The sequence below is a fragment of the Cylas formicarius genome, unplaced genomic scaffold (assembly GCF_029955315.1).
Source record: "Cylas formicarius isolate icCylForm1 unplaced genomic scaffold, icCylForm1.1 PGA_scaffold_6__28_contigs__length_40554024, whole genome shotgun sequence".
Lineage (NCBI taxonomy): Eukaryota > Metazoa > Arthropoda > Insecta > Coleoptera > Brentidae > Cylas > Cylas formicarius.
Window position 1 is genome coordinate 30,513,329 of NW_026844347.1, and position 24,021 is coordinate 30,537,349.

The 24,021-nt window shown below is 32.6% G+C and overlaps 2 protein-coding genes across 9 annotated transcripts in view; one reads left to right on the forward strand and one right to left on the reverse strand.

Moving 5' to 3' along the window:
- The window catches only part of LOC132702826 (partitioning defective 3 homolog B), a 72,388-nt gene that overhangs the window by 17,741 nt on the left and 30,626 nt on the right, over nucleotides 1-24,021 (forward strand). For 7 of the 8 annotated variants that reach the window (XM_060671627.1, XM_060671632.1, XM_060671630.1 and 4 more), the window contains exon 1: nucleotides 11,427-11,579. The exons of the other annotated variant lie outside the window; for it this stretch is intronic. The gene's annotated coding sequence lies outside the window, so the exon portion shown is untranslated. Of the gene's footprint in view, nucleotides 1-11,426; nucleotides 11,580-24,021 lie in introns of those variants that run through there. 8 annotated transcript variants of the gene reach the window in all.
- On the reverse strand, nucleotides 15,201-22,519 carry LOC132703937 (venom allergen 5.02-like). Its single transcript, XM_060673497.1, has 3 exons — nucleotides 18,218-22,519; nucleotides 17,328-17,682; nucleotides 15,201-15,977 (listed from the first exon to the last, which is right to left on the reverse strand). Exons 1-3 carry the CDS (start codon nucleotides 18,447-18,449, stop codon nucleotides 15,773-15,775), a joined length of 792 nt encoding a protein of 263 aa, XP_060529480.1. The 5' UTR covers nucleotides 18,450-22,519; the 3' UTR covers nucleotides 15,201-15,772.

A 24,021-nucleotide genomic window follows, 5' to 3' on the forward strand; every position in this document is an offset into this window, starting at 1 on the left:
AATATTTCAGCTTCTTAACCCGCTACAACAAACAACTTGGTTTATTTAATTGGTATTGTCATTGGTTATTTTGGCGATCGGAGAAGCACTTGCAAAAGTGTCAAATTTAATTACAGATTCGTCCGTAGATTGCATGGCATTGACCTCAGCTTTCAAAATATTCTCAAAAATTTATCTTTTTCTCTTTTTTGCAATTTGTTGCTTTTTATCATTTGTTTTTTAATCAGTTGTTTTAATTGTTTTTCACTTTCAGTTTTTCTCTCAGGATTCAATTAGATTACTAAACCTGTTCATTTGATTAATGGAAATAAAAATAAAAAAGCAGATTATACCAATATTGATTTTGGACATTACAGTGACAAAGAAGAAGAAAACATGAATAACTTTTATGCCGATAGCTTAAATGAAATAGCAGAGAGTATAGAAAAGAACCAATGGCACTCTGTGTGTGACATCGTCAGCTGTAGCTTGTCTTGCTTTAAAAAAATAACTATATCGGAGCTTGAAAAAACGGTAAATAACTTAAAAAATAGAAGTACAAGTGACTCTGTTCTAAATATTAAGCTCCGTTGTTTTATTTGGTGAATACGTCTTTAAGTGCCGGAAAAATCCCTGGTAAACTAAAAACAAGCATCACAGTGCCCATACCTAAAGTGTCAAAACCGAAAAAACCTGGTGATTTTCGACAAATTAACTTGCTGCCCGTAGTGGATAAAATCCTGGAAACGACAGTGTGTGGGCAGTTGAGAGACTACCTGGAGCGGAACTGCCTACTCTACAGTGGACAGTCTGGTTTCAGGAGCAAACACTCGCCCGAATCTGCGTTGCAATATATGTGTGCAGTGTGGCGGAAAGACATGAATGAATCAAAACTAATTCTGAGTGTTTTTGTAGATTTAAAACGTGCATTTGAGACTATTGACAGGGACATTCTTATTGCAAAATTAGGTTTATATGGCATTAAGGACTCTGCACTAGAATGGATAAAGAACTTTTTGTCTGATAGATCTCACCAGACTAAAATTAATAATAATGTTTCTAGTCATAGGGATAGCAGATGGGGGGTACCTCAGGGAAGCGTGTTGGGCCCCCTTTTATTTATTATTTATATAAATGATATGCATCAGGTTTTAAAAAACTCCTTTGTTAACTTATTTGCTGATGACACGCTTATTTCAGTCTCTGGAAACGATTGCAAAGAAATAGCTACCAAACTGAACACCGAAATGCAGTATTTCTACGAATGGCTGTGTCAAAATAAACTGAAATTAAATCGCTCCAAAACCAAGTCCATGGTTATCGGTTCTAAGGTTAACTGTCAAAAATTTTATATGTCGGGGTATTCTGTGGATATACAGGGTAATAAAATTGAGTTTGTTTCCGAAATTAAATATTTAGGGGTGATCTTGGATCCACAATTATGCTTTAGTAATCATGTTGAATATCTATGCAAAAAAATTGGTAAGGAAATAGGGTTTTTTAACCGTGTATCGCGGTTTTTATCGCAGTGAACTAGGATGTTAGTGTATAATAGTATAATTTTGCCTCATTTTTCATATATTTGTTCATTGCTCATATCTTGTACAAAAGAAGATTTAAATAAGTTACAGTTACAACAAAATAGGGTTATGAGAATCTTCCTGAACTGTGATAGATATACTCCTATAAAGAGTATATTAGACCAGCTAAATTGGCTAAATGTCGGGCAGTTCATTAGAAGAGCAAGTTTATGTTGGTTTATGGAATTGAGCACGATCACCATACCAGGCTATCTTAAATTATGGTTGGAAAAAAGGTCAAACTTTTATCAATATAATATACGTTCCAATCAGCACTTCAATGTTTCTATGGTAAAAACAACAAATTTACACAAAACTCTATTCTACGATGGTGTTTGTAATTTTAATGAACTGCCGGATAATATTAAGGGCGCGCTTTCCCCAAGAGTGTTCAAGAAGAAAGAGACTTACGGGGTATTTGCGAAGTTTATAGTTTTTTTTTTAATTGCTTATGTAAATAGCCAAGTGCTAAATAAATAAATATGAATAATAATTATTAAATAAACAAAAACAAAACAGTGCAAAACGAATTATTTGCCTTAATGTAATCGTCGACAGATTAACCACCGTCAATGTATATTCGAAAACGGCCCGAGATTCCTGTACAATAATCAAGTGCTTTTATTATTATTGTTCCGATAAACGCCGTCCTCCGTTTATCCCCCAGCCATATTTTCTACTTGTTCTGAGTTCATTTTTATTACTGAACTCCGGACTGTAAGGTTGTCCGGCCGGGCCCCAAGGAGATACGCAGGTAGGTATTCAAAGGAAACAGGTGCAGAAGGGAAATAACGTTCCGCAAGGCCGATTTGAAAAAATGCTCCATCTCTTTAGTACACCCCAAGTTTGGTCCTACGTTGTCTCAAGATCATCCGCACCAGAATAAGTTCATCCGTTGTGTGTACTTGAAAAAAAAAAGAGAACAAACAATACCATTAGAATCACCAACTTTCCAAGAAACGCACCATTTTGAAAGCACGTCAAGTTTTTTTTTCATCTTTATTTAAATCTTTTGACGTTTAATAAATGTTTAATATATGTTTTTATGACACAACTGGTAACAACATATCGGTCCTTACAATGAAACTGTTCGTGAGATGATTTGGTCAATTAATTCCGTGGCACTTATCTGCCACTTTGTATTGCATCCATATAGCTACTAGACATATAGAGGCCCTGCCTATGTTGATAATACAGGAAGTCATGAAACAACTATGTAAAAAAAAATTGAGAAGGTTTGTTCAACGTGCACATGCGCGAGATTTAAAATTTCGTTTTTAACCGATGGTAGCTCTAGCGGCTTTCAACAAACAACATAGCTGCTGACAGATCGTCGATGTTTGGATGCGGCATTTTTACTGCAATATTTTCTCAAAATATGTCGAAATCCTATTAAAATTTCAGGAAAAAAAGAAGTTAAGGTTTGGAAAAGCAGTACAGAATTGCAGCATCCACGTCGCCGTCAGTAAAATTCTGTAATTAATTTGGCGTTGGCTCATAGTTTTAACCTCCATTGAAATAACTTTAAGATGCTAAATATCGCACATGAAATATCTAAGTGAAAAAATGTTCAAAAAGCTATAGACAGTAATTGGCAAAGGATATTTCTTATGCTTGTTCTAGTAAATAAACTTGTTGCTTGATTGCTTTCCTATATTTCCCGTAATTCTTATACACCAAAATATATTACCCAAACATCCTTCGTAGCTATTTAAGTGTACCTAATGTACGGAATTCTGTTTAGTAAATTCGCATGTAAATATTTGCTGTAATTTTGTGAAAGAACCAAGTACTGAAAGCACAAATTATTGTTGTACGGTACGGAAATATTGACACCAAAAATGAGAATAACATTGGCACAGGGCACAGACCGCAATGTAGCAACTCGGTCAGTTGAGGGTGACGCATGCGCAAAAGATCCATACCTTCGCTGCGAAAAAATCATAGCCACCTGCGATGCATCAATTGTTACCGTAGTAGGGCCACTGTATTATCTTATAGCTATATGGTCGCATCCAATAAAACATTTTGGTGCGGGAAATCTTCTCCTACAACGGCTAAGAGCGTGAATGTTCTGCGCCATATGTAGAATAAGGGCTCGAAAGATTTAATTTTTTTTTTAATTTTAACATAGTCCGTCCGTTTGGATCCCAAGTGGAAGTGAAGTGGCTTAATAAATAATTTAAAGTACTACCTACGGACCTACACACAAAAGAGAACGCCATTATGGCTAATGACGCATACTTAAATCCATTTAACAAATAAGTAATTTAAAACACAGCAGTGATTTGTAGGTTTATTTGAGAGTTGAGCACTCGAGTGACTCGTACAGTATTCAATAGAAGACAATATACAAATAAAACAAATGATTCCTAAACGGTACCGACAAACTTAACATAGCTGCACGTGCGTATTCATTTCATGCAAAACTCGTTCTTAGAGCGACTGTTGTACACCGTTGTCTCCATTGTTTGATAACGTTCTTTTGAGTCATCGCATTATAGTGCTTTTTCACTCATTTGGTGGTTACCAAGTTACACAAATGCGTACATTATTTTCGTGGGTCGTCAAACTTTGTTTCCATTGTAAAATCCCAATGGCATAAAACAACAATGGCATTACCGGATTCTAAAATAAATGACCGGACAATTTTTGAAATATTTACAGAAAAGCGATGGGGATCTTTAGTGATAATTTTCAAACGTTGTTAACTCAAAATGTGTTCGTTTAGGCAAAATCGAAATTATCCAAAATTAATGCGATCGTTTTTTAAGAAGTCGATGAAATGAAGAATCCAATTTGCAGTTAGTAAAAATGAAATGACACAAATAGAGTTTTAAAATATCGATACTGTATTAAAAACTCATTTAACAAAAATAATTCTCTTGAAGAAAGGTATATTCTATCAAAATCGAAATACGAATTTGATATTAATTTGTTTATTTAAATAGACGCAGGTTAATTAAGAAACGCCATTTATTTTAACACTCGATGACAGTTGCAGTTCAATATTTTTTTTGCTAATATTTTGTAGCAATTTATTGCCGTTTTGTCGTCTTTGGAAGACACCCAATATTTATTTAATAATTAATTAATACAATGCTTTCAAACTTTGTTTCACTGGATAACAAAAACAAAGTTTTTCTGTATTTATTATGTAGAGAGAAATTTTACGAAATATTACCTTTTTTTTTATTCATTAAAATAAAGTAAAATTAGAGTCAGGTATACATTTTTTTCCTTATCAATTACTTTGGTATGTGCGTGATATATCTAACTTAATTCGTAGTTCTCTGAAGTCGACCCGTGTCATATTTGTTGTGAGAACATGTAATTGGTATAATATTATTATCTTATTATTTATACACAAAGAGAAAACCGACACTTTTCTATGATTACTGCTTATTTCCCAAGAGCCCACTCGTATTATTATTGTTGCGGTTGGTAAAAGAATGCTGAAGGAATGCGTGCGAGTCTAATCATCCGGTGGTTGTTTCTTTTATGAAATTCGAGATAAATGCGTGCTGTTGTGTCAGGCGCTACGATGTCCTTTCAAATAATTGTCCATATAACAATGACAATCGGGGTTGCTTACAACTCGATTCGTACCTATACAGTTGTGTGTAGGGTTTTGACGATACGTCTTTAAAGTAACGTCAATAATTTTAATAGGTACAGTTATTTCTATTTCAACCTCGGGGATTACGGGCGCTGTTATTTTTTTGGTTTTATTTCTTTGGACCCGGTAGCGGTTTGCCCTTATGGAGATTTACTTAATTTTTTAAGATTTATTTAAGGAACGCATAGCTATAATATAGTAACTACAGAACTAAGAGGTTTAGAACAGCACTAATAAGAATGGTCTTCTTTTTATTGTCAAAATGTTAAATAAATATATATCTCAATAAATAGCTCTATTTTTCCACTTCTAGGAAATACAGAACTGAGTTGGTCGATTTAAATTAAGGGAAAGGTATAAAAATATTTATTACGCGTATATACTTGCACCTACCAAATAAGGGCATTATTCAGATATCAATGTTGATAATAGTATACTTACGCACAATTTTTCTTTTTGCGGTCTCAATGGGTCTGCGAGAATGTCAATTTCGTTTCAAAAGTTGTTAAAAATTTGTATAGGAGATCTTGTTAGCATGACATCGTTTGAACAATCGCAGTAGCAGTTCAATCGGTTTCTTGAATTCTTACCTCGGAACCCAAGTAGACGTTTTATTGTGCAAAAACAACAAAGAAATTATTTTCCTGTGATCCTCCAAATAACACACACACACACACACACACGATATTCACCCGACATCCACACGACACATACAGACATAGTTTTTTCGGTATTCCCGCTGTTGGACATACACCAACCAGCTTAAACATTAAGCAAATCTCTCTACTGACTCTGAAGTATTAACGTATTCTTGACAGATTGTGGCTTAGATGTATACGCAATCTATATCAAAATTGTACAAAATATGAAGCGTTTCTTAGTTTCTAAATAAATGCAACGAGATCCTTAAAATTGTTGCTAAACTAACGTAACAAATCTATGTGCGCATAAAAGTTTACTCATTAGGCCAAAAAGGTCAGCAATTTATAAAAATTGACGTAAACATTAACTAACATAAATTGATACCAACTGGTAAAAAGAAAATAAACCACGCCGTTTTATTTTGCAATAATCCAACTAGCGTTGGTAAATGGTCGTCGATGACGTCACTTTGAACTTTATCGTAAAAGTCATATATAAGATTTTTCTGTAGGAAGCTGCCTTATCAGGTCGCTCGTTTCACAGAACTGCCAGCAACATGATATTTGTGTGATGGGTACCTACCAGCCGATATTTAAAACCGAGACCGCAAAGGCAGCCTGTAAATAGAGTAATGATGCGAAACTTGTTTTTATTTTGATAATTCGTTGACCATTTTGCTTGCGGTAGAATGCAAAATAGCAAAGAAAAAAATCGAGAGTAGCAGTTGGTGTGCGGATATTTCAATATCTATACTACATCGGAAAACACATTCACTAGGTTGTTGGTCGGGTACAAATAATTCTATTTCATGTTGATAATATTAATAATAACAGTAATAATAATGATAATACCGCAGTAATTTTAAAATATTTTCATACAGCTGTGACTTCTGGTTTGTGAGGTTTCAGATTGGCCACTTTTTGATCATCTCTCTCATTAGTTTACCAATTATTTGACCTCGTATAGAGGGTCTTTCAGAACAAATGCGAAAACGAAACTATTCCTTGTTCAAAATGAAGGTTGGTTTCTTATATATACGTTCTGTCAAAAACCAACAGATCTAAAAAATAATGTTTTCATTTTTATATCTTAAAAACAAAAAAAATAGAATAAAAAAATATTACTGAAGTATTACTATTTATAAAAACACACTTTCTGCAATTTTTTTGTTTTTTTTTAATGCCTGCAGGTAATTGTAATAGATTACCCCTACCATATTTCTTAACTAAATTTAAGAAATAACTTATGCAATAATAATTTTTAAAAACCTCTAATGAGATAAAAAACATCTTATAATTGCTTTATTTAACATTACCGATAAATAAGCAAATTAGTTTCAATAAATAATTAATAAATTATTTTTATAATGTAATTGTTTAATTTAATTTAATTAATACAACTACACCTACAACACACATACAAAATACAACTGCTTGACAGCACCCAACTAAATTATTTTTCTAAAATAATTTTATTTTTTTATTTTTAGACTGGAAGTTTTGTGAAAAAATTGCAAGAGACAAAAAAGTTTCTAATTAACCGGTCTATTATTATTACTGTACCCATTTTAAAGGAATTCAAAAATATGCAGAAAGTTTGTTTTTATAATAGTAACATTTCCGTAGTACTTTAGTGTTCTGTTTCCAAATAAAAAATTAAAACCTTATTTTTGAGCCATATTATTTGAAACAAGTTTTTCGCATTTATTTTATTTTATTTTTATTGATTTTTTTTTTGAAACACCCTATATAATACAATATGCAATGAATAAGTAACGTATAAAAAAACATAGTAAACTCTCGGATATTATTAAAAAATTAAATTCGATTCGCAGTTGATATTCAATGAAAAACACCTCTAAAGTTTCCCAAATCTCGTTTTTTTGTCACCACACCACAATTTTATATGTCTCAGATATTTAGGGATTGTTCAATTGGAAAATTTGCGTATTTGTTATATGTTACAATTTCCTATTTCTTATGCTAATCTTTTTTGGCTGCAATTATTTTTTAATGTCGGTTTTATTCGGCCTTAAATTTCGACCGCACATAATCACAGTAATAATTACCATTAACCCCTGTATCTAACCAATATATTATCAAATCTTTACATTTATGAGTAATTATTGGGGCATTTAAATCTGATATATGTAAGACAGCATTATCAATTTTATTTTTTAGATGAAGAATTCGAAGCTATAGGGGATAGAAAGGATATAGGTAAACTTAGTGAAAAATAACTTACAATAACACATGGAAATCAAACATTGTAAAATATACACACTATTCTTGTTAAATGTTTTGAGGTGTCCACTGTCGAATCCAGGAGTCTCAACTAACAGAATATAATTTGAAAATTGAAGATAACAGTCTAGTAGATAAACTTTTAATGAACCTAGACTTAAAAACCATCGCAAATTATACAGTTAGAAGTTTTAATATTTTTGTTACAAAATTGTTAAATCGTCTTGAATCACACTCAGCTCGTTAATTGCAACAGAAACGGCATGTTTAGATTGCGATTTATAGAATTTAAACACGAACGTTTCAGACACGTACCTTCGTCCTCGGGAATCGATCCAACTTTTTGGTCTAAAACTAAATCACGAAAGATTAGTACAAGTGATGCCATACAGTTTTCCTTTGAAATAGGTATAGACAATTTTAATAATGACTTTTAAGCGAGAACCTAATCAATTAATAAATAAAAATAACTGTATTCATAGTAGCAAATTCTGAGGCTTTTGCGGGGAAGCTTGAAAATTGCATAACAATTCTAACAATGGGCCACATGTCCATTAATTGAAACCAATACCGATTGTGCATTAAATTGCAGCAGAGTTTGTTGGAGTTGACCTTATTTAATGAATTGTGATTGTGATTAAATCTAATAAGATTCATCGATAGCTGGACAGATTTTAAGCCAAGAAAATGTATTTTCAATTTCAAGGCGTCAGATAATAAATAAAATGTTTTAAGTTGAAAACATTAAATTAATAATTATTCGCCTTTCCCGGCGCATTCGCCATATGAAAGCATGTATTCAGTTTCGGCTTGTATATGATAACGCAATCCGATTTTAGCATCGGAATTACTAATCACTGATTTGTCTTTTATTGCAAATTGTTATAGTATTTTAACAAATCTTCTTTTATAAAATTTGTAATCTTTTATTTATATATTTTATTGTTATGGCGGATGCACCGGGACGTCATAATATATTGCTTTGCTATTTTCACAGATTTTTACTTTCTAATTCATGTTTTGATGTCTTAGTATTTTTGCATACCTACAACGTTCTCGAATAGCCTTCAAATGCTTTGTTAGTTAATTTATTCCTTAAATTTCGAAATTTACGTCGGTTATTTGCAATTTTCCATTTATCAGATTTTCTTTGCTACATCTGCTGCTAATTTAAAACTTCAAAATGGTGTTTTTCTACTTTCTTCTGTACTCGTATATTATGCAACAAGTGTATATAATATATAAATAAAATATAAATTTGGAAGACGTCCTATTGCTCCCAAATCCGTGCGGTAATATCCCGGAAATGTCCGAAGTGGCTCGGATCCGTGGAAAACGAAACTGACATGGTAAAATGACACTTTGTATTTATAATAATTATCATTATATTAATATAATTATAATAATCTGTATAATTAGATAGAAAAAAAATTACCACGTCAGTTTCGTTTTCCACGGATCCGAGCCCCTTTGGACATTTCCAGGATATTACCGTACGGATTTGGAAACAATCGGATGTTTTTGGACGCCGTGCTTGAATTTTGACGTTTGTCAATTCCGACGGTCATGTTAGTGAATGTATCCGTTTTGCAAAAATGTAGCCAAAAACCAAGGGTCAAAAGCCGTTTACCACACTTGTTGCATAAATACTGTTTTCTCTTAGTCATAGACCAAATATTTCTGGCTAATATTCCTAAATTTTCAAATATTCAAAAAAATGTATTTACAAAAAATCGATCATCCACTTTGCATACAAAGTTTTGTTTAACTTTTTTAAGCGACTCATCATATCATAGAAATAATGTGTTTGGGATAATTGTTTTTATTTTGATTGGTCGCTTTTTATTATTTAATAAAATTAATTTTTTACGAGAGCTGTCAAAATATCAGTTGCATCTAACTGCGAAAAAACGAAAATTTAGTTTTCATTTTTTTCTTTGAGCTACAATGTCTCTCTGTAGGGAGAGAGGCTTGATATGCCATCGGTATTAAAAAATATGTTAACTCAAATATTCAATGTTGTCACATTTTCCAAGTCCAATAAGGTCTGAATTAGCAGCTTATCCAGCATGGAAATAATTATTTCAGAAGTCTCCCGTGTATTTATTTTATTTCATACCAGGTAACGGCAGAAATATCTAAATGGAGCAATGAAAGATGAAAGGTCTACCTTACGACTTACGTATTAAGAGGAAAGATCTGATCTTGAAATAGCTACAGGAAACTCAACTTACTTACTATTGGTTCGATTTTTGATAAATGTATAGAAGGTTTCTTTAATTTTTAATTGTCGATAACATTTTTATTTTTAAAAATAAAAGTTACATATAAAAACATTATTAGGGCACTCTATATTTTCGATAATTCTCTTCCTTATTATATGGTAATCACAGGTGGGCTATAGATTTTATGGTCTAGGTTGAGCCCTTTTCAATAAAGTATGATCGAAAACATGACCCGAGTTTAAGTTGAATCAAAAACAGCTGTCCTACATCCAATTGCGCAATAAGTATCAGGAAAAAGAGCCACAAAGAAATCATTTCGGCACACCTTTAAAAATTAAAAATATAAATAAGGTATGAAAACTTTGCATTGCATATAACTTTTAAGCTACGGTGTTTAAAAAATGTCCATATTGAGCCCTTTTGAATAATGTATAACCAAACTTATAATGGATAAGTCGATTTGGCTGTATCTTGTTCCTTGTTTTTTTTGTTAAAACGCCCCAATTTAAATCACCCTGTATATAAATTCGAGTTTAAGTTGAATCAAAAACAGCTTACCTACATCAAATTGCCCAAAAATAATCAGGGGAATCTTAGAAATTAAAAATATAATATGAAACTTCACATTAAATATCACTTTTGAAGCTAGGGTGTTTAAAAACCTAATAACTATAACATATAAGTCGATTTTACCGTATCTTGGTCCGAAAAATTTCCTGTTCCTAACTTTTGCTTAGGATTTGACACACATTACAGAAAAAATGATATCATTAATCCGGGATTAAGTTGAATCAAAAATAATTTACGTACTCAAATTGTCAAAATATATTAGGGGAAAGAGCCAAATAAATAACAAAATTAAAACGGTTACAAAAACTTTAAATTAAATATCGGTATATAGAACTCTTGAGGAACAGTCAAACATTGTCAAACGTTTTACCGCCATTAAAAACAACTGATAAATATTAGGGTAGACGAGGTGAATCGGCGGCCGTTTTAATTGCAAATATTTACTACAGTAGCAAAATCGATGGACCACATAGTCCCATTCTATCTAGTCAGTAATGGAGTTTGGTATGGTAGTTTATCCCCACTTGGTTCAACTGGCGCTACAATCAGTCTCATTCGAATCGGCGGCGGAGGTACGAGTACGCGAGTAGGTTCGATTCGACAGGTGGACAAACGTGGTGCGCGAATCGTAGGTACGTCCTTCGTAGTACTGACCGGACAGGACACAGTGTCGGAACAAGGGACGTCGCTGACAATTTTAGTGAAAGTCGGAAATTAAATAGTACGTTTACTCGTTTTCATGCGTTTCGCAATTGTATTGCCAATCCGAATATATAGGTCGGTGTCCTTCTGCTTGTAATGGTCGCCAACATCTAGTAACGTTTTTATAATAAACATTAATTTAATTTATATATTTTAAAACGGGAACAATTAGCTGAAGAAAATATTTTTAAGCCCAACTTACTATCACGTTATCTATATATTTTGTTTTTTATCAGAAATATTATTTTAATAGAACATTATTTGAATACTAGACTGTGGTTGTATTTCTTTTGTCTGTCATATTTGAGCTTATTATCGTCTTGAGAAAATTTATGAACGGACCTAGCTTCAACAAAGTGTTAGAACTAATCGTTGAGAAGTATAACTAACTAAAAGAAAAAAATTACTCTCTAGTGATTAAAATGTTTTTAGGATTTGACTTTTTCTATTAACAACGTTCTGAAATCAAACCGGGATTGAATTGGAATCAACTACCCGAAAAATATTATTCCATTAGTTTACCAAATAACTTACACTGCCCTCATTTCTATCTTCTCATCTGAGTTACCAACAATTATTTCATCATTATTATTATTTAAATTCACACTTTAAATTTTTATTGAGATCACCCGTAACTGGCCTATTAAAAGTATACGAATAAGTGGAAAAGTGGATTGGATATAGTGCCAATCTGAGGAAAAGGAGTCCAAGCAAGTAACAAATTTGTTGTTTTCAATGGCTATAATTACATTTTTATATTCTATGAAAATTGTGGATTTTTTTAACTAGGTATTTTATCTATCATATTGTGACAAAAATTTTGAACGTATAAATTGAATTTATAAAATTATTTTTGTGTATGTTAAATGGAATTTAGAATAGAAAACGTGAAACGGAATATTTTGAAATGTTGTAGTAACGTATTTACCATAAATTGATCATTTTAATAGTATATTATGTAACAAGTTTGATAAACACCACTTTAGTGAGGAGTTTAATGAAACGTTGTTGAAAACACCAGGAAAAAATTAATACATACATACATGAGTGACGTGACAATAAAAATTGACAATCGTCAAAATATCCATGACTAAAATCAACCGAAAACATCTGATCGCTCCCAAACTCATGTCTAATGACTTTCCGCACGCTTGAACCCTGCATAATTGGATATTTTGAAGTAGAGAGTGAAAAAGAAATGTTACATTGATTAATTGATGGAATGTTTTTATACATGTATTTGAAACGAGAATAATCAAAAGGTTGTTAAAAAACATGGAACTGTCGTATTTACACTTGTTTCTGTTATTCCATGATAGTATATTATAATTAATAGGGTTAAAAAATATACACCTATAGGTGAAAACCCAATAACAGATATTCAGATTCCAAAAGATGTTTTAATCAACGGATGGATTTAAAGTCACTGATATGTTCAGGTTTGTTGGGTTCGTTTGCGATTTAAAAGAAAAGAAAGTTACCTTTCTTCAATATATTACTTTCAACGTAAATTAGCTGGCGTTATCTAGATGAACTGCGCCAAAATTTTTGGCACCGAGTATATTTAAAACATGGTGTCAGCGATTTACAATCTTATCTTAATTGTTCTTTTGTTTTTAGATCATTAAGTATCCTAATCCATTTGCGTCGACGTCCGCAAACGATTAAGTACTTAGAAAATGACGAGAATTTTTTACATGCGTCACATGTCTACCGGCATGCACGTAGACACAGGAACCGTAGATGTTCTAAGCTCTACGATATCCGCCATGTTTTAAATTTACTAAAGACTTTTACAGTTTTTTAATACCTAAACATTACTAGTGAGGAAACTCTCAAAATTGCCGTATTATGGTCAAATTGATTATACATATATACCTTTCTCGTTACCTAATAAGAATAATTGAATTATGTAGTTCAAATTTAATTACCTATCCGTTCGAGAAACCGTACAGAAGGCCTCAATTTTATTGTTTTAATTTACGGTCAGTTTGTGTTTTACAATGGTTTCTGTTCGACTAGTGACTTGGAATTTGAAAGTAAGATGGCTCCCTCCGTCTGACGAAACTAATAAAAAAAGGAATGCGAATGGAGCCAAATGCCGTGCCAAATTGTCGAAAAATGTTTCCGTAACCCACATAAATGACAGTCAAAAAGTGCGTACTTTATTGTATTGTTTACAAGTACTGTTATTGAAAATCTGACGAATTCGATAATTGCTGATAAAATTCCAACCTCTTATCCTAATTTATATTTTTAGAAATGCATTTGCAAAATGAATGCAACGAATCTAACCATAACTACTACACCCGCAGAGATTCTCAAAATTTTAACGGAGCCAAATCCGGTAACACAGTGGCCTATAATCAATTCAATTCAATTTTGAAATGCGCAGCTCTTCTATTAGCTAAAGTTAAATGACTTTATCCTCGATTTGTAGAACCCAAGTGGATTAAAAACTGTTACTTATCTAGCTGTAAGTAAGTACAAGTCTATAATAGACAAAGTCAAACGTAATTCTTAAAAATTGACAAAAATAAAATTTTTGAATTTAGAAACTTGTTGACTTTCCACCAAGTGTCGAGTGAAGAATTTTAAAGTTTTCTCATCGTGTGTGCAGTTTTTAAAATGAGTCATGGTTCGATGCACATTATGCACGATATCTTCAATTTCCATAAAGTGTCAGCAAGATGGATGCCGAGGCGATCGACCTCAGAATCAAACGACGATACCTGGTAAAGAAGTTAGTCTTTTCTTTCTTTTCGGAAATTTTACTATATTTTGTCCAACAAGAGGTTTTCATTTTATTCTGCGTAATATGATTATACATACTAATACCTATATATTAACCTCAAATGAAAATGTAAAATCGGCTCCTTAAAATGATATTGGTGCGTTCTCTGATTGAAAATAGTTAAAATTTTGCTTTACTTTTTTTACTTTATATAGTCAGCGTAAATTTGCCCACTTCCACGTATCACTATATAGTTTTGCATAAAATTAACGTTTACGCAAACGCACAAAGTAAATACAAACCTTGGCCGACATTGGCTCGGTTAATTTCTCATATTATTTGAATTAGAAAACAAGGCCGCACCACCGAAACTTTTGTTTCACAAAATGTGACTGCCACTATGTCCCAAAGTAACCGATAGCCGGATATATGCCTCACGTATTTTGTTTGCTGGTGTCATTTTAAACCTGTTCACAATGTTTTTTTTTTTGTTCAAACTAGGTGAGACCAGAAACATGTTCAATAGAATATGGGTTCAGATATTCTAGAATTGCCTTGTCACTTCGTTGTGAGGATAAATAAATAATCAAATTAAAGGTCAAAAGCAGGTCACTTCGGGGTATTCTATTACTAAAAATAAACTATTTCAGATTTTTCGGGCCAATTTTTTTTTCTAAAAATCAATAATACTGTCAATCTTTCCTTCTTTTCCTTCCTTCACGAAAGGGCTATATACATTGAGGGCTTAAGTACTTAAAGGTCCTTAAGTGGTTTGAAAAAAAAAGTTAATTTCATCATATATATCGTAAATCTCGTAATTTTTTAGTGAAAAAAAGTAACTTTTTTATCTTTATGAAATTTTTAGATACGCCTTTTATTCATTAAATTGATCGATTAAATGATTTTTTTAATTTTTATCAGTGATTTATTTGTGAAGGTATAAAAAATTAGTTTTCTATTTTTAGCAGTGCAGTCCACGAAGGCTAAATGCTTGAATAGAAAAAATTATGACAAAAAAAAACTTTGTCTTTGTCTTAAATTTTAACAGCCTGTAGTTCAAAAATTAAGGGGCTTACGACATATGTTGACAAAACGAATGCCAAAAACGTGTTACTTTATTACTCTGTTATTATTACTTTGTTATTGTTACTCTTATTCCAAGATATTTAAAATTGAAGCTGTGACTTAACAATAAAAAATTTTAAAGTTTCGCATTTTGCACCCCTTTATAAGCAGAATTACTTTACCAAAAATCCGCAAAATCGGCGAAATAATCTGCAAAAATATTCTTATTTTAATACATCATGCGATGAGATTTATCGGGATGCCCAATAAAGGTGATACTTTAAAGAAACTGACAAAAATCAATACGGTGTCACGCTCAGCGACGATCTAGTTTCCAATTATTATATATTATATATTTATAATATGATATGCTATTGCTATTTTTACTTTTTTTTTTCTTAATTCAATCTGTTTCACTTTTCACACGGACACTTCTTGGCAAACTCCACGTCGCCACAAAGACCTGCCCACTTTCGGTTGCAACTGTTCCCTTGACATTCAGAACACGGTGTGCCCCTTTCGAAAATCGGTTGGCCCTTTACGTTCCCTCCTGCTCCATAATTGCACACCACAAAGTACTGCGTCAGATTCGCGTAAACCTTCTGGCTCATTGAACACCTACGAATATTGATATGATTGGGCGCTAGATGAATTTTATTGCCGGCTTTTCAACCATCGAGCATTCAATTAATTTTTAAGGAAGTGTTGCCCATGAAATTGAGTACCAATCGAATGCAGGAATTCGAAAACTTTAAGGGGTTAAATTACAAAAAAGTTTCCCAGGTTCGCAACAATCCGCTCTTGGAAAAAAAAAGATCTTATTTTCAGAGATATTAGAAAATAAAACATTGACTTTGGATTTTGCTTTGTTTCCTTTTTTCTAGAAGATATTCAAAAACATAGGAAAAACATGAGGACAAAAATATCAACTAGAGATTCAGTTAGTTCCTATTCAACAGCAGATTATTGAATTATACATTGGACAATTTTTGGAGTGTTACCGTATGCCTATCTCCTTCGAGTGCATGCAGGTTTTTATATTGAACACACTGTATTTTGCGGTACGTATACGTTTCGCAAACTGCACGTATGCATTTTTTCCACTGATGCCTACCCATGGGTAATGAGACTTTGCTCTCTGTTATTACCTTTCTTTTTCTTCTTAACGCAGTGCTTGGGTATTTTGACCTAGCTCTTAGGTGTGTCTTGAACGAAATACCAGGCCAGAATACTGATTTGCTCAAAGCAGGCAAATATTTATCCGACATTTTGTTAGCAAGATAACATATTACAGGTTACTTCGTTATTGCTTTCGGAAATGCCATTAGAGACGATTTTGCGTTTTACAGAAAATTCTCCAACTGTGTAAGGTTCGTTTAGAATTTCAGAACTTAATGTGGCAATAATTGTTAGGTGGGATAAGTCAGCGATATTTGGGTCACCTTGTTTTAAAATTAAAACCCATCGAGCGCAAAATATTTATATATAAATATTACGTTTATAAAATGACCACCTAGACCAATTTTGCCACATACTATCAATCAGTTGACCCATGCATGTTACTTAGACCTTATTTTTGACAATATTTTCCCGCAGACCTCATATTTTGAAATATTTTAATGACCTCTATCATCATAATCATAATCTATCTATCTCCCTATCATCATAATAACATCGTATTATTGCCCAGATCGAATGCTATCTGCCTTCTTCTAATCTATCATCAAGAACTCAAGTGAAATGTCGTCGTCTTCTGATAACCTCTAGTTTTCTATTTTTTATTTTCCCATATTAATCTAAATCAAAAAATCTTGATTTGCTGTTTTTTGTTCTTTCTTGCTTTGGGTCGTCTATCTCGAAAATCTAAGAGAGACAATCATCGAGATTTTTTGTTTTAATCTCTTTACTTGGTGTAACGACGGTTTTGAGTTTTTGGGTCTTATATGTCTCACCTCCTAATATACTCACCCAATATGAGTGGTCTTTGCCCATACAACTTGCGTGTATTGTTCTCCCGGGAGGTCAGTCTTTTCATATCTCTTGTAAACTTCCAACGGTACGAATTCGATTTCTCTAAACCACGACGTGATAGCTCTTTTGGGCAAATCAACCGACGACATAGAATGGCCCGTTGTACTCGAAATATTGGTTGAAAATATATTTTGACCAACGTTGGGGAACTTCGGCGTCGATCTGCATTCGTCACGCGTAGCAGTACACTGTCTGTTATGGCATCTTGCCACGTATTCCAAATGATGGTCCCACGAGAGAGCCATCATATTGGCCACCCTGTCTTCCGCCCTCGGCACTCCCTCTTCTTCACCTAAAATTATTTTGTGCGCTGTTTTACCTAGTGGTCTGATCTTTAATATTCGGGTTCTGGTTCGTAATCAAGAATGTCCTGGGTCCTTATGAGGAAACTCCGTTATTTTTAAAGATACAAATATGCCATTTGCACTTTAAAATTTAAAAATGAAAGATACTTTGATTTTGAACTCACTCGTTATTATTTAACAGAAATAAAACGGCCGGTTCGTATGTATATTAGGCATATTACTAGAAGTAGTACTCCTAGTATTCGAATCACATTTTGAAGCGACTTCTTCAGAAGTTTTTTCCACAAAACTTTCAATAACTTAAATCATTTTACCTTTTACATTAATGTTTCATGCACAGATGAACAAATTTTTAGCCCCTCTAAAGGTATGTGTTCTCTTGCTCCTTTTTAAACTTATATTATAATATTTTATAATCACCATCTGTGGCATCTATAGTTATGAGGTTGCTTTAAATTAACGTTGGGGTTAGTGACCTCATTGTATAAAATCCTATTTACATAACTGTGATAACCTGCTTACCTAGAGCCACCTTGTTCCTTAGTTCGTTGTGTAAGTCGACAAACAAATCTCTCATGTGTTTGTCGTATCCGTTAGCATGTTGACATCCTTTGACGGCTGGGCAACTTATTCCGAGTTTGCATACCGTGTGATTTTTATTTCCGCAAGGTTGTTTGCACCAATCGATGTCTTTAATCAGAAGCGCATCGGCTTGGAATAGAAGAAAGTAAATTGACACGATCGAATTAGACATTGAGTGACACTTATATTGGCGATTTTACAATTCAGTGAGACCTCTGGCGGAAAAGATGTTAATATAGATGGAAAGTAAAAATTTGGAATGATTACGCTGTTTTCATCTGAGTTCCGTGCTTACTTTCTATGGTTCTGTTGATATTGCTTAAAAAAGTGCCATTAAAGAAAAAGCTTGGCGATTCTAAATTCAATCACAATACAAATTGTTCTGTTGACTAAGATCACTTCAGGAATTGTAAATAACAATTATCCTAAAACAAGAATTGTATTCTTTAAATCTACCTATGAGAACTGCAGCAGTGTATACTTGCAACTTCCTGCCAAACCAGCTTTGCAATCGCAACACGATTTATGGATACTAAATCTCTGTCCCTACTTTCATAGTAGCTCTAATAGACAAAATAGCAAGAGTTCGATAGTATTTAATTCCTTAAGCGATTAACTATTCCGGATTCGGTATAGTCATCATTTGTCGCTTGATGCAAAACAGGTTGTGAAAAATGTGTATGAAACTTTATTCAGTAGAGGACTTACTCAACAAGAAGTTTTAAAAGAAACCTGTCTACTTACAAACACGCCAATATTGTGGATAACGGATATTATTAGTAGTGAAGAACTGAAAAAAAGGAATAAAAGTAGCGATTTTCAAATTCACCTTATAGACAGTAGCGATCAGGACCTAATAAGAATGACAACATATTGTTTTTATCAGAGCGAAGTTGTTCCTACCTTGGATAAGCTGAATAAGAAACTAGAGGAAGATGAAACCCAATATAAATAGAAGCCCAGTCACTCTCCATAGAGTTGTTTGTAAAATGGGATTTAAGTACCGCAAAATAGACAAAAGGCAAGTAGTAATGGAATCACAAAGATTACGCACTTGGAGATTTAATTACCTTCAAGAAATTCAAAGGATGGGTTGATTCGACTCCAAACTCTCAGACGGAAGCACCTTCAAATAAAGGAAAACGCATCACCGTAATTCTAGCTTGTCACACAATCCTTAATTATGTGGACGACACAAATTTGATAACTGGCACCAAAAACATGGCACAATCGTTAAGCGATAGCGGTAGTTTTTTCGTACATGTAAAACTATGGTTTAATAAAAAAAACTAATTTTTAATACAAATAAAACGAACATAATAATCTTCAAAACAAAAAAATCAAAATTAGAAAATATAACAAAACTAGAAATCGCGGAGAATTGATTCGACGTTTCGGAAAGTGTCAAGTTTTTGGGCGTTTTCGTTGATGCAGTTGATGCAAATTTGGGCTGGACATTTCATATAAATCACTTACTAAACAAACTAAATTCAATGGAATTAAAGTTCTTGCCAAGTATTTAGATATTAAAACCTTAAAAATAATTGATTTTGCAAACTTCCGATCTGTATTTAAATATGGAATAATATTCGGGGTACGTCACAGTAGAACACAAGATATGTTCGTATCACAGCACGCATGCACGCTTTGTACATCTTTAAATGTCTAATGTTTTTACGTAGAAATTTAAACATTTTTCAGCATTTAAGAAATAGTTATAGAGAAATAGAAAAAAATACTGAAACAGGCCCGGAAGATATGTGTGTTAAGCTTTACAATAAGTTACCACTGCATATTAAACGGATTGAGAGTCAACGTTTGTTGAAGACGAAAATTAAACAGTTGTTAATTCAGTTAGAACCTTATTGTCTTAATGACTACCGTAATATGTAATAGGCTAGTTAGTTTATTTGTGACAGACTTATGTTTGACGTCATTTCACTTTGTTATAATATGTAACAAATTTGAAATAAATATTATTATCATTATTATTAAACTTTTTGAAAATTGATTTTAAAATATTCTTTCAAAAAATTATCCCCGATAGCAGTGTTATTGTCATGGATATCGCAAGCTACTACAGCAGTCTGCTACACAAAGCACCGGCCTCATCAAGTTCAAAAACTGAAATAGGAATATTTGTTAGAAAATGATAATTATTTTGAATGCAGCTATAAAAAAGCACAACTTTTGGAAGTCCTAAATTCATATAAATTAGCTGAATGGGCTGGACATACTGTTTTAAATTTTCCCCCATATCATTGAATGTTTAACCTCATAGGTCAGAACAGAAAATTCTCCTACCTTAAGTCCTTGTCTTATAAATTTGATTCCAATACCAATTGAGGACTGCAAAAATTCAGTACAGCACATTATAAAAATTGCGGAATCTTACATTTCTATACAAAACAACATAAATCCTAGTATGATTAATCTGAATGACGACTCTGATAGTGAAACAGAATTAGATATAGAAATTTAGAATAAAAATGTAATTATGTATAGATATTCCTAGCTATGAATTTAGGGTCCCTAATGTTCTGTCCTTTAATACCTACCGGGCCGTAGTGCTATTGCCGTTGGCAGGTAACTTCCATAATTGCGGGCAAAAGCCACCACGATGAAGATTCGAGATTCTCAACAGCTCTTTTGTTTCATGAAACGTTAAGTTTCATATAATTTGTGTGTCTTGCTTATTCCTTCCTCTGTTGACTTATTATAATTTTAGCATGTTGCGCTGTCTCGAAGGAAAATAGCGATTGTAATTAATTATGAGCCATTTAAAAACAACGTAAAATAGTTTCGGGGATCCGTTAATTCAAAAAGAAACGAAACCCAAACAGCACAAAAATAACATTCGAAATCGAACGGAATATTTGTGGCGCATATTTCAGGTCTCTTAAGTTGCAAAAGTAACGTTACGTATTCCATTTAAGGCCGACCCGGTGCCATAACTGTTAATTTTTTATTTTTTATGCAACTTATGCAAATAGACCCAGTACCGGACTTGGACTTGACAGGAATGTTGCACATTTTTCATTATTTCTGTTTTTATAATGCTGTTTTTGTTTTGATAGAGGATGAAGCGTTTATTGCAATATGAACAGTCTTACCGGGTTGCTAGTAACTTTTGTCACTATTTTATTTTGAAAAAATGTCACTATATGCACTGTTTCAGAGCTGGATTACGACAAAACTTTCCAGGAGTCTGAGTTGACAATAGAAATTTAGGGATTTTAAGATTATTTTCAGCAGCGCTGTGTGATAAATGGTGGTGGTATAAGCTTTTTATTTATTAAGTTACTCTGCGAACGAAATGTTAAACTTCTACGTGCATATTAAGTTTGAGGTTAACAATATTGATTTATTTATTATTTCGATTTGATTACGAAAATCAAACCACTCGGTATTAGTTAAATTGTGGCGATTTAATTGTAATTAAATTACATTTAATTAAATGTAAAAATATGGTGTCACTAAACACTAGATAAAATTAACAGGCGCATTCGTATTCCCAAAAATGAATGATCGCGTATTATGGAGTGTTTAAAGAATTGCAAAGGTAATTTATAATATATCTGATGAGTTATTGCCTCGTAGGCGAAGCTATTATAAAAAACAGTTATTTTTTAAAAGATAAATGCTCGCTGTCAGTCAAGTTACTTGGAAAAAATCCGATTTGGATAGAACGAATCGTCTTAATTGGCATAAGATGTTCATCGAAAACAAGAATCGTTTCCCGTTCTTGCAATTAAGCATCATAAAAATTATTTGTTATTAAAAGGCAAAGGCTGTTCCAATGAGCGAACTGGAACCATCGAGCGGCCTCTGGTGATTTTAATAGGAACTGTTGCGGAACTAAAGATTGCCGATTAAGGAATAACTGTCAAAATGCGAGACCTTAATCAAAATTTTATTATTTCTACTTGACCCTCTAAATGTTTCGATTCTTTTAGAGTGTATCAAATTTTTCAAATCTTTATGTAGCTGTTTATTTACCGCATCGACGAAGACGGTAGCTTTTTAAATTTAAAATCGAGGTGCCTCCTGTGAATTGTAAAATAATGCTCGACGCAATTAGAAAACAAATTATCGAGACATGAGTATCTAATAAAGGAAATTGCAGTAATTGGAAACGAGGATAATGAGTGTTTTATCACACGCACGGGCATAGATTCAATTATCACGACTTAAGTTCTCTTCCATAATAGAGAAAAACGGGCTTTGAATATTTATTGTGCTATTTAATTAGATAGGCTAGGAAGCGGAAATTATGTTAAACGCGGTCAGGAAACGTGTATAAAGGCTGTTCACTTTTCGCATCGAATGCATTCCAAAAATTAATTTATTCTTTACGCACTTTTTTTTGTCTCAAAAAATATGCAAATACTAAAGTTTATTATTTCTTTTTATTAAGTAGGTAGTGAAATGGGATATCGTGAAAGAAAGTACGTTATTTTGACGGTTAAAGAAAAGTCTTATAAAACTATCAAATTTCTCGGAAATGTCCTTTAAAAAATGGATCATAAAAAGCCAAATGAAGAGCACTAATTGTGTACGGTATACGGAATTTCCATAATACAATTATGGATGACGCTGTTACATTTTATGTCTTACTCTATACGGTTTGCATTAAAACAAAGATCTACTTTTAATGTTAACAGTTTCCCTATATACTTAAAATAAATCAAACACAATAAGAAACTATTAATCTATGTTTAATATTCTTTTGTAGTGTTATTTTTATTACCCCCTACGGAAATGTGTTAACGGTTGCTGAAATTTTATTTAAACATTGGTTGTGTTGTTTCTGGTAGCAATTAAAATAATCTCTCGTTGTTCAAAGAAAGTTGTACGAGTGAAAGTCTTCCGACGAGACAATTTGGTCGTCAAATCGCATCACAGGAATATATTTTGCACGTGTTACCGTCTTGAAAATGCAAGTTGTCTTCGACAGTAAATGAAATTTGCAAAATCGCGTTACTTGAAAACAAACCATTTTTTTTTTTTATTTCAGATTTTTGTAACTATGATGGTCGATGGTATAGGTTTATGGAAAACTAAAAATACTTTTTTTTAAATTTTGGTACGAAGCACCGTTGCCACTTCTAATCACATTGTCAACTGAAATAGCACACTATTTTTTTTTTTTAGATTCGGTGTCTTCTTTTGATCTCTTTCTGTCTTCTTTTGATGTTTAATAAAAATTACATCATTTCAACTTTAATTCATTCTCTGGCAGCTTAAATTTTGTTTGCAGTGTGCGAAAGTTTGGTACATTGCATTTACCTGTATAAATTTATTCCAAAACTATACAGGCTTATTTAAAATTAATGATTCTGTGTCACCAAAAAGAGTCGAAATTTTAAATTTTTCTAATGGAAAACTTTGTTTGTTATTCAAAATTTTGAAAACTGATTTTTTCAAAAGCGATATGTAATAGGGATGCAAAATAATCGCGATTCTTAAGAATTCTTTTTCTTTTGTTTAACAGTAATTGTTCAATCACTGTGTCACAAAATTATAAAAAGAAAGTGCAGAAAACTCAACGAAATGTATCCCCATTTGTAAATGAAGAAAATTAGAAAAGTTAATTAAATTAATTAATGAATTAAATTGACTTGACCGATTCTGGTTCAAAATTTACTTCAAAGTTCACACACTATCACAATGTGGCATAGTGCCAAGCCTCCATCGGAATTGATTTCGGCATAAAGCTTTGTCATCTGTCAAACTCTTTAAAC